Below are 12,241 nucleotides of genomic sequence, written 5' to 3'. Positions count from 1 at the left end.
GCAGAAGACACATTTCTGATTCTGAGGGGTTGGGTTAAATGCAGAAGACACATTTCTGATTCTGAGGGGTTGGGTTAAATGCAGAAGACACATTTCTGATTCTGCAGAAGGGGGTGGGTTAAATGCAGAAGACACATTTCTGATTCTGAGGGGTTGGGTTAAATGCAGAAGACACATTTCTGATTCTGAGGGGTTGGGTTAAATGCAGAAGACACATTTCTGATTCTGAGGGGTTGGGTTAAATGCAGAAGACACATTTCTGATTCTGAGGGGGTGGGTTAAATGCAGAAGACACATTTCTGATTCTGAGGGGGTGGGTTAAATGCAGAAGACACATTTCTGATTCTGAGGGGGTGGGTTAAATGCAGAAGACACATTTCTGATTCTGAGGGGTTGGGTTAAATGCAGAAGACACATTTCTGATTCTGAGGGGGTGGGTTAAATGCAGAAGACACATTTCTGATTCAGAGGGGTTGGGTTAAATGCAGAAGACACATTTCTGATTCAGAGGGGCAGGGTTAAATGCAGAAGACACATTTCTGATTCAGAGGGGTGGGTTAAATGCAGAAGACACATTTCTGATTCAGAGGGGTTGGGTTAAATGCAGAAGACACATTTCTGATTCTGAGGGGTGGGTTAAATGCAGAAGACACATTTCTGATTCAGAGGGGTGGATTAAATGCAGAAGACACATTTCTGATTCAGAGGGGTTGGGTTAAATGCAGAAGACACATTTTTGTTGAATGCATTCAGTTGTGCAACTGACTAGGTATTCCCTTCCCTTTCTGGTAGTGTTCTTTTCGGGTTCTTGTTGGGTTCTCGTCGTGTTCGCATAGTTTTCTCATAGGGTTTTACTTTTAACATAGTGTTCTCTTACTGTTCTCACAATGTTCTCAATGTTTTCCAACCCACCTCCTGGTCATATGGCACCAGGCTCCAGCTTTGTGGGCCAAACTCTCCAGTCAGAACTATGCTTTCTGCTGCTTTAGGTATAATTGCCTCAGCCTCACAGGGGAGAGATATCCAGAGTTCAGTCTGGTTGTGGCTATAGATCAAGAGGAGCTGTTCAACGGTCTGATACACTGCCTGAATGCTGCAAACAACTGGTCCCTGAAATAAGAGCAGCAAGTGCTGCGGTGGTATTATTCCTGATGCAAGCGTTTTACTGGAATACAATAGCGGATCCTGGCAGCCATCATAAATTCCTGAAATGTTTACTATGTTCCAATCACAAGGATTATAAAGCAGCAAATGGACTGAGGGAGAATCTGGTTGCTGTGCCTCCTCTGTCATGCTCACAGACCTTCTAAGAAATTGTTTTTTCTGAGGAGAAAAATGATTCCTGAGATATATGAGAAAATAATTATGAAAGCATGATATACTGTAGCTGATGTTTCTTTTAAAAGATAAGGGTTTCCTGGTATGTTGGCATTCTGACACAGTGAATTATAATGGTAGACTATTGTATCTACAATGTTGCAATGTAAGTGAGGATAGCTTTAGAGACATGCAATGACCGGCTTCTGTCCAGAATCTCAAGAGGTACGATCAGGCTTTTAAGTAGTGACTGTGGGCAGTATTGTCCTTAAAGCACCAATGCAGTCTGTGTAAAAAAAAATAATAATTCAATCATCATTGCATGTCTAATTAATCACTCTATGTTTATTTAATGAAAATAACTCCAAAATGCGTATGGGCATTAGAATACAAATATGAAGATATTTACATACACTGCCCTGATGAGCGGATAGGATGGTCTAGAGCCCACCCCCTTACCCAGATGAACAGTCACCGGTCGATTATAATCAGGTCACATGATGTGGCCCAAAAGTTCTATCCCACCTGAACAGGCTGAATTCCAGGTATTTCCTTTCAAACAGCTCTTACACAAAAAGGGCGTCATCATCATTTTCACAATTTCAGAGTGCTATTTAGAATTCATAGTGTGGAAATACTGTGATCAATTAATATGGTCAAAAAGAAACAAAAATATCTTCTTGGCAAACAGCAATTTCTCAAGCAAGAATTTTGCTAGGAATGTCTGTGAGTGGTCTGAGTGGGAAGGGGAAATTGTAAAACTAGCTATTATTGGCAGAAGGGTTTGGAACGCTCTTCCTCATGGGTCTATTAACTAAGGGTGCATTTGCATCTCTGGGGTGCCAGAGAGTGTTCAGTGCACTCTGGGCGTTTGTCAGATTGTCCGTATGTAAATTCAGAGCAGTTCACTCTCGGAGCATTAAGAGCGCACACTGGATGCTCTGGCTGAGGAGTAGGGTTGATTAGAACGTTCTGGACTCACCACGGCAGTCAAGCTCCCAAACTAACTGGTTAAAGTTAGTTAGCTTGACCTCCCGAATGGCGCAGTGGTCTAAAGTACTGTGCCACTAGAGATCCTGGGTTTGAGTCCAGGCTCTGTCGCAGACGGCCGTGACCAGGAGACCCATGGTGTGGCGGCGTCCGGGTTAGGGGAGGGTTTGGCCGGCGGTGATGTTCTTGTCCCATCGTGTACTAGTGACTCCTGTGGCAGACCGGTCTCAAGTGCAGGCTGACACGGTCGCCAGGTGTACGGTGTTTCCTCCAACACATTGGTGTGGCTGGCTTCCGGGTTATGCGAGCAGTGTGTCAAGAAGCAGTGCAGCCTGGCTGGGTTGTGTTTCAGAGGACACACGGCTCTCAACCTTCGCCTCTCCAAAGTCCGTACGGGAGTTGCAGCGATGGGACAAGACTGTAACTACCAATTGGATACTACGAAATTGAGGAGAAAAAGGGGTAAGAAATTTAAATAAAAAGAAGTTTGCTAGCTTGCTAGATACTTTCAGACATAAATGAGAGAACATCTCACTCTGACCATTTTTCTCATCCTAGCAGAGCTGGTTAGGCTTTTTTCATGTTATCCAGAGCATTGGTGACTGTAACTGTGCTGCTGGTAATGATTTAATTATGCTTTTTTTTACAATGAAAACAGAGATTTCAAAAAGGAACCTTTCTTTATCCAGCTACATTAATTCCAACCTTATTAAAAATGTTGGTCGAAACATTTATTTTTGGAACCATTCAAAAACATTATTTTATTGCATCATGGTAAAGTTAAAGGTATGTTCACATTCTGACCAGAAGGGGAGCCCTCGCTATCTCAGACTGATCTTTCGGAAGTCCTGGACATTAGGTAGTGTTCTGTCTATGTGCTCTATATCTATATGCTACAGTCTGTGTGCTCTATATCTAAACTCTACCTCTCTCTGCCCTGAGCAGTCTAAGTGGGAGATCATCCCTGTGTGTTGACAGCCTTTCTCATTCTCTTTCTTTCTTTCTCTCTCACTCTCTGTCTGTCTCTCTCTCTCTCCCTCTCACTCTCTCTCCCCTATATCTCTCTCCTCCTCCTCCTCTCTCTCTCCTGCCAACCAAACATCAGGCCAGTGTCTGCTGCCAGAGGAGGCATGGCTTACCCTGGGCTCAGCTAGCTATTGGAGCGGGTGGAGCCTGCCCTGTGGTTACCAAACCCATGATTAGTTTCACTCCCCCTGAACACTGGCAACACCGTCTGCTCTCATTGGCATCAACACACTCCTTTTGTCTACTCATCTGTAACCCAAATCATACAAGGAGAGGAGAGGATGGAAGAGGGAGGTGTTGTGTTTAGATAGTGGCTGTTTACTGTTTTGGTTGAGATATTAATGATCTTAACTGACAGACCTTTGCATGGACCAGTCAAAAACAGGCATTCTGTACTCTCTCAGTGGTGCATTATCATGCCCTAACGAGTGAAGTTCATCGTTCATCTCTCTCTCTCTCTCTCTGGCATAATTGTATCCCTTACATTGGTAATAATGTGCCTTATGTGTGCAAGATAATAGTGTCATAAATACTTAGACAAACCCCCATAAAAAATTACACTGCTCAGGATGTGTTGAATTACATATAATATCACTGTCTACCTCACATGTTTAAGATATGAATCTTTATTGACAAGAAATGGAACAGTTTTAGGTTGCGTCCCTAAAAGCACACTATTGGCCTATGTGACCTGGTCAAAAATAGTGCGCTATATAGGGAATTCTTAGACTTATTCAAGCCTTTGAGAGGAATGTTGGGCATTCAGGACTGTGGGAGAATGTACAGTGCTGTTTTAATTATGACACTACCCAGAATGCCTTGTGTCTGTGTAGCAGTGCAGCAGTGACATCACTGCGACTGTCTTCATCAGACCAGACTGTTTAACATTTTTCCAGCCCCATAGACAGACAAGACTAGAGTACACACAGAATAACACCAAGAAACTGCAACTATGTAATAGAATATTATAACTGGAATAATTGTTGCTATAAATTGAATTATTTGCTCAATGTACACTTTTAAATGTTCCTGAAATATTACTCTGAAGACCATCCAAGTCAAAGGTGTGTGTGTGTGTGTGTGTGTGTGTGTGTGTGTGTGTGTGTGTGTGTGTGTGTGTGTGTGTGTGTGTGTGTGTGTGTGTGTGTGTGTGTGTGTGTGTGTGTGTGTATGTGTATGTGTGTGTGTGTGTGTGTGAATATTATTATTACTACTATAACTTTTTTGAAGGAAATTCTCAGAAAGAGGCTCCACAAATCTAGCATTATAGTATTATCAGAATCCAGTCCTTTGGCATATGGAAACCTGTATCGTGTAAACGTTTTAATACTAACTCCTAATTATGGAGTATACCTAGAGGGATTACAGTTTAATCCCGTCCCTGTAGCGCGGTGGATCCAGTGGATTAAGGCTGCATTGTCTCTGTATGTGCCAGAGCCCCTTCAAGCCACAACACAATGGTTCTGTACCCTCCAACGTCTTTTTATTCTCTCTCGCGCGCTCTCTGAGGGGGAGTAGACTAGAGTTCTTTGAATAGAGAGTTTATGTTGCAGAAAGACAAACCCTTTAGGTTGCTGGGAATCTATTGCAAACAGCATCGAATATAAAACAATATCTGCCCGTTTATTGAGACTTCGGCCTAATTCTCTGTTCAAATGTAGCCTAACATGGTGCAGGTTTAATATTTATCTTAATGTGGAAACAACATTAAGAACAACTGTCATTACAAGATAATTACATCGGCTAATAAATAATAATGACAGTGATGTTTTGATCACGTTTTGTTTCATGTTCAAAAGCATTGCTTTCTGTTCTGTGAGAGCAACGCAGTAATTACATTGTATAATATTACGTTATATGTACACGGAGGCCTATATTGTAGGCTATACATTATATATCAGTGTATTTTGTAGTATCTATTCATGAATATGCTGTGAGGCATGTTAGGGACATATGTTCTCATAGGCATACAATATATACACCTGAAAAGTTATTAGACCCGGGATATTACTGCAGCTTGTAATGCACATATTTAACGGTGATTGTGTAATCAGATAAGATCCGTTTAATACAGGCAGAGAGTTTATTACAGACAGCTATAGGGCAGGCAGAGAGAAAGAGTAGGAAAGCCGATTCCACTATTCCTGAACGCTCCGTGAGCACAATGAAAGAGCGCCCAGGGAATTGAAACCAAAATCCACTTGTAATCTCGCAACAGTATCAGGCATAATTGGCTGAGGAGCACAGGATTAAGATTGACGAGACATTAAACTGACTCTTTGGAGTTCACGCGATCGATAAATATCCCAATTTCAAGAGCTTTCATTTGAGCTCGAGACAAATCAGCGGAGCTGACGCGCCTCAGCGATACTGCTCCAAATAGAACATGGAGAATGGAGGGAGAAGAGAGGACAGGAGGAGAGATGGAGATGGGGAGGAAGACGGGTGGAGACAGAGAGAGATATAGCATGTGATCCCATCAGCTGACCAGGGATCAAAAAGCCATCGTAAATAAATACTGAAGGGATATCGTCAGCACAAATACAAAAGCTTTTATTTTCCCTCAAAGAAACTGTTAAAAAATATATATATCGTTTAGGATGCTATACAAATTGTCACAATAATTTTGGGGTGGTGTTGTGTCTCTCTTTTAGAGGCCGCAGATGTTGCTATAGTAACTGAAATAATTCTTATGAAAAATATGAATATGCAAATATGCATAATAATAGCCTATAGGTTATAAGTGAACATTCATCATATTGGCAAGCGCTCCTCCATCTCTGGTTTAGTTCTGATAGACCGTATCATACTTCTGGCCCTATTGCACAGCACGCGCCTATAGTTAAACTGGTCATTACTTATGTAAATTAGCTTCAAATCGTTTTGTAAGCCTAGAATGTATATAGGCCTATATGCTTGTTGAATTGGCTGAATGGCGATTTGGTTAAAAATAACCTATTTTATAGCCTCCAGAGTGCAACCCAAAATGGAGCCGTGTTCTGTATTCAACCTGAACGAGTAATTCGTGTTTGCATAAAAAAATTAAAAAAAACTGAATACAGACTTGTTACCATGATAATTAAGAACTGTGCATGTGCCAAAATTAAGAAGAAATTGTAGAATTTGCATCCTAGACATTACATCGCCTCAATATGTGCTCTGATTAAATCGAAGTAGACTCAAATTTGATAATAATTTCCAAACAAACAAATCCGATTATTTGTTAGGAATTTTTAAAGACCATGTTTTGTTTGTCCTTATATCTGATGCACGGTGTATTACGCATTATAGGCCCAGTGGTCCTCAGCACCCCAGCCCAGCTGGTGGCCCCAGTAATAGTGGCGCGAGGGACGCTCTCCATCACGACGACCGAGATCTATTTCGAAGTGGACGAGGATGACCACTCCTTCAAACGGCTTGACTCCACGGTAAGTCCAACCGCCACTTTCCCTTTCTGTTTGATATGCACAAGCTTTTGTTCACATTCAAGTTCACTTTACTGATTCGTGTTCATGTTTTGGCTGGGCCCGCATTGACCCCAGGTTCCTTTCTTTTACAAGACACAAAATGTGATTTAGAGATTCAAATAATTATTCAGATTCACCCATGTGCAAGAATTCAACCATAAGGAGATTGTGGAGCATTTTAAAATATATGGTCCAATTGGAACGTTGTGCCATTTGAAGTTCCAGGATGTAGACGAGCCTTAAACCTACCCAGGCCTCTGGAGAGAACCTGACATGTAGGCCTAAAACATTTTACACATTTATTGATATTCTGATCCCCTCAAAACCTGTAAACCTATGTCATCAAACGAGAGCCTACGAGGTCTTTTCGATTTTACACCAACATTATCGTTGTTTATAAATATAGCGACTGTGTATGGACATGGGATAAGTACTAACACTATTGGGCGCATACTAACGTTGTAACGTAGACATTTACACAATTACCCGTTCAAAACACCTGTTTTGCGCATTATTCCTGTCCACTGTATATTGGAAATATAGGCCTAATGTCTAACCCCAACCGTACCTCTCATACATTTGTTTTTTCCAACAGCATTACGCCTATAAAATGCTTTTAAATAGACAGCCTATTATTATAACGTAGACAACCTGATAGATACAATATGGAGGGTAGGCTTATAGCCAGAATTAATAGAGAAATGACAAACTATATTTGCCTAATTTAAAACGGGTTAAACACTAGGCTTAAAAAATACCCATGTATGATGCATACAATAACTATGGCCTATATATGAAAAATACCCATGTATGATGCATACAATAACTATGGCCTATATATGAAAAAATACAAGTTATACATTTAATTAAATCATGATTGGGACACAAATATTACATAGCTATTTTTTATTAGGCTAACTCTTTAAATTAATTCACAGACAGGAATAAAAAATCAGATCAGATCATGATATAATCCAGTGTATTTCAAGTGCATTTTTTCTTCTCAATTAGACTGTATTTATATATATTTTCAGGTTTTCAGGTTTTATCATGTAAGCAAGGTACAAACAAAAAAGTATCGAGTATACTTTAAATAAGAATTCAAGTATGTTTATGGAATGTTTTTTTTTTAAATGTAACAAATAGTACCATCAAAATGTAAACTTTCAAAATGAGAAAATGTCCACTGACAACAGATACAGCAGACTGTTACTGAAATTAATGTACTAAATGAATGTATTTTCTACCAGATAAAAAAAACCGTTTTACTTTAAAAGGTGTAATTGAACTCTTAAGTTTACATGTCACAGAACAACATTCACAATTTCAGACCACTGGAATCACAACCTATGAATGTATTTACAGTATAAATATTTACTCAAGGCTTGTATGGGGGCTTTATTTTAAAGCATTTAAGCTAATAAACGATTTAGACAACCGTGGGCATGGAGAGAAATAACGAAAGATTAATACTGAAATTAAACCTAACCTTGAATGTGGATTGATGGTACAATTTGCTCCTAAATCACAGAATAAAATTAAGAGAAGGGTCATATTTGACTATGGGTCATAAAAATGATATCAGAGTAAACTTCTTCCTCGTCAGAGGATAGTCACATTTTACAAGACCGTGAATTAAACAGAGGCACAGTGACCATTTCTGTCCATAGTCATTTGATACATCACCAGGCCTCTCACTGACCCTCCTTCACTATAACACACATTTACCTCAGAGTTTCTCCAAGCTTTTGGGGTTGGTCAAAATCTCTCTCGCAAGTCGCCAGGTCTGTTTGGCTGCATTTTCTAGAGCAGAATGAGGTTTCCCCTGGAACAGGTCTAGATTAGGCAGGAAGTAATGGGGACACCTCCTGCACTGCAAACACGAAATAAGCTGCAATAGAATCCCGTTCAAACGGTCCCCGAGGTTGTTCTCGTCCCAGTCAGACTCCCGTGGATGTTTTTCACACTCATAAGAAACCAGAGTTTTCATGTGGTAGTTGTTGAGGGGCGTCCCAGGCAGCTCAAGGTGCCGGTCTCGTAACGTTTTGAGGACCGACAGACATTTCTTCCTGCAGCCTCCCAGGAGTAGGCGGTTCTCGGCCTCGCCGAACTGCAGGACCCAGGCGTCGCTCTCTGCCGAACTTTGTTTTCCGTTCAACGAGTAGCACTCTTTAGAGAGAAGGTTGAATCCCTCGGCCTTTACTTCGGCTACCCTGTTGGGGCCCGGCCAGGGGATGTGCGGTAGGGGCCAGTGCGCTGCGCTGCGGGGCCAGATCCCGGTGCATTTGAAAGCCGGGGTGATCTGAACGATGTATCTGTCTCTGATGCGTAACTTCACCTCGCTGGTATCAGACACCATTTTGACAACATCTCTATAGCTGCATTTATCCACGGCCTGCGCCACTAGGGTCTGAAATCTGGAGCGGATCTTGCGCGCAGAGAGGTAGCCGGAGGCGGTGATGAATTCTACCCAGAGAGACATGCTCCTCTTACGGCCGTCGCTCAGCTTGAGCACGGCGCAGCCCGGCAGAGATCCATCATCCACGAAGTTAAATACCCCCATCTGGTTGAGGTAGAGCACCACCTCGAACTCTGTGGGGGAGATGACCTCTAGCCCCTCGAAGCGGTTGTCCATCTCGTTGAGAGAGCTGATGAAGCGGGGCTCCTGCACCTCCACCTCCTTCAAGACGTCCGACACCACCTTGCACACCTCTCGGATGGTCTTGGAGATGGCCGCCTTCCGAGATTGGCATTTCTCCTGGTAGTATTTGTTGAGGTGGTACACCAGCTTGGCCTGGGCGGCTATCATGTTAGGGCAGAGATCCGGGTTGTAGACCGGAGTCTCGCAGTAAGCCGACGGATCCAACGCGGCTGTTTGTACGGGAGCCAATTTTAGAGAAGAAAGAACGCTATTAAAAAGAAAAAAAATTGTTCCAAAAGTCCCAACCAAGCCTATTATTGCTTGTTGGGGCACATGCGTAATAATCTCGCCGGTCTAAAGCATTCGCTTTTGCATTGAACTGCAGTTGGAAAATGTATGTACTTCGATTTGCGAATAATTATAAAAAATCCATAATACACCCTCTCACGTCAGTAGTCAAAACAACCTCGTTTTTGTTATTTCTCTAATCACTGCTGTAGTTATGGATCCGCATATGAAAGTGCGCGGTGCTGTCTGTCTGTGTGTGTGTGTGTGTGTGAGGGCGACGTGGAGGCGGCTGAGTCTTTCTGTGTTTAACAGCCCCGACGCTCTTCGGGAAATTATAAAGGGAGGGTTATGAACGAGGATGTCCAATCGCCATCTGATTCGTCACCGCCTCCAGTTTATCAACAACAAATTAATCCCCGGGTTTTATATACAATTTAAACTAAAGGTAGTAGTCTCGAGGATCGGAAGTCCACTTACGCGTTGGCGAGAGAAAAAACAAAGCCCTTTTCTACTCTCTTTCAGGCTGTCCTTTTGAATTTTTTTTACGGATTTTCTCCAACTGCTTATTTTAAACGGCTTGGTTGAATGCTACAGTAGGTTAGGCTATAACATGTGCCAGGGTTTTGCGTATTTATTTGTTTTGATTAAAACGTGTATTTTACGTTGTATTTTTCTCGTGTTTATTATTCTCGTTTACTCTTATTTTCGTTTTGTTTTATTCTTGATGATTAGTGTTTCTGTATTGTCCACAGCCTCTGGACGGTACCTGATCTAATATTAGACACGACGACTAGAATGACAGGTTTGATGACAGTTGTTCCGTGGGGTTACGTCTTGGTTATTTGAGATTTTTTTTGCTTTGACTGAAGATTCGCACCGCTAAATCTATTCTACAGGGACATTTCAAATAGGACTTTGGAATGCAGTGTCCTTAGAAAAAAAATATATCCTTCTGCATGTTGAAATAGCCTATAGAATATGAATTTACATCTGTACCATATCAGTAGGTTAGGCCATTGTATAATTATTAGGCCTGTGAAATCGCATGGTTATTTTGGAAATAACGCATGTATGCAACATCCTAGTAGTTAAAACACATTGGACCGGTTAATTTTCGGTGTCTTCTTTTCCAGCGTAAATAGGCTAATGATAACTTAAAGGCCCAAAGTCCTTTAGAAGTTAATTGTTTTTTCTTAGTGTTGTACAAATACATTTTCAGGCGTACTTTTCAATTAAAACGTTTTTGAATATGAATGTTAATATTTTTTCATGATTCCAATGTATGAAATAGGCCTACTATCCCTCATTAATTGAAGGATGAACTTGTCAAATTAAGTAGGACACATATTTTCAGTGAAGAAAAATTAAGATGGCATCGATATTGGCATTCATTTAGGCCGTCACTGTAATTAAGAATTTGTTCTTAATCTTAACTGACTCGCCGAGTTAAATAAAGGTTACATTTGTAAGACTGTAATCTATACATGTATAGGCTTTTTAATATATTTCCTATATTAATTATTTTTCAACAATGGTAAATGTTTTATTGCAAGCATCTAGTTAGTTTGTTGAAATACGTGATTCCGATGATTATATAGTCCACGATATTGTATGACGGTGTCTTGTCAGCATTAACAGGTTGTGAACTCAAGGTTTTCAAAAACAGGCCATTAATACTAGACAAATTATTGATGTTGTACATTGTAGACATCATTCCCGGTGAGTGTTGTGTGAGACCAGTGTTTACATGTATCACGAATATGATGATAGAACAAATTAAACAAAATTAAACAATTGCAACTAAAAAAAACAATGTTATAATTATTATGATTATTATTTTAGCCTAATTATATATATCATTGAGTTGAGTAGGCCTAGTAGTTTTTTTCTGAAGTAAATTTGTTCTACATACGCAACACAACATAGGCTCGGCCTACAATATTCATATTACTACTACAAAAATACTCCTTAACTATTACAATCGTATTACTAATATAACACAGTTTATTATGTTATCAAGACCTCAATGGAAGCAAGACACATTTATGCACAACACCAGTAGACTAGATATTTTTATGACGAAGAAGTTGCTGCACGTTTCTGCACACCAAATCCCTGAACAATCTCTGTAGTTATCACCGAACTATCTCCCTATCTCTGAACCATCTCTATCTTAATAAGTAGTTATCATCGTGGCTTCCCGTCGCAGATGGTTCAGTTTGAGCTTTGAAGAAGACTTTAAACGGCAGAGGTACAGGACATAAAGACGTTTACACTAATCTGCACCAACACTTTGCTGCACAGAACCACACATTATCAGGATAGACTGCACCTTGTCAGTTCCCAATGTAATATCTCTGTGTGTGTGATGTCTATTTGTCTCCCACTATCATGCCAGCCAGTCTGGAGGTCTCTGTCAGCAGTATCAGCCCAATCATAATTAATAATGTCCCACTGTTACCAGGCAGACATTACAGATATGACAACACATGGGTGTGCTGGGATAGACCTT

The 12,241-nt window shown here is 40.8% G+C and overlaps 2 protein-coding genes across 2 annotated transcripts in view; one reads left to right on the top strand and one right to left on the bottom strand.

Moving 5' to 3' along the window:
• The window catches only part of LOC112267393 (neurobeachin-like), a 338,648-nt gene that overhangs the window by 210,940 nt on the left and 115,467 nt on the right, over positions 1-12,241 (top strand). The window contains 1 exon segment of the mRNA XM_042297331.1: positions 6,625-6,761. Within this exon segment, the coding sequence (XP_042153265.1) occupies positions 6,625-6,761 (137 nt within the window).
• LOC112266946 (putative nucleotidyltransferase MAB21L1) lies at positions 7,692-10,055 on the bottom strand. Its single transcript, XM_024444906.2, has one exon. The coding sequence runs from the start codon at positions 9,607-9,609 to the stop codon at positions 8,530-8,532; it is 1,080 nt and encodes a 359-aa protein (XP_024300674.1). The 5' UTR covers positions 9,610-10,055; the 3' UTR covers positions 7,692-8,529.

Source organism: Oncorhynchus tshawytscha, linkage group LG14 (genome assembly GCF_018296145.1).
Source record: "Oncorhynchus tshawytscha isolate Ot180627B linkage group LG14, Otsh_v2.0, whole genome shotgun sequence".
In the NCBI taxonomy this organism is placed as follows: Eukaryota; Metazoa; Chordata; class Actinopteri; order Salmoniformes; family Salmonidae; genus Oncorhynchus; species Oncorhynchus tshawytscha.
Note: the sequence above shows the minus strand (reverse complement) of the source record. Positions and strands in the feature narration are given on the sequence as shown.

Coding starts and splice junctions, on each gene's coding strand:
- LOC112266946 (XM_024444906.2), bottom strand. CDS start 9,609: ATGATAGCCGCCCAGGCCAAGCTGGTGTACCACCTCAACAAATACTAC.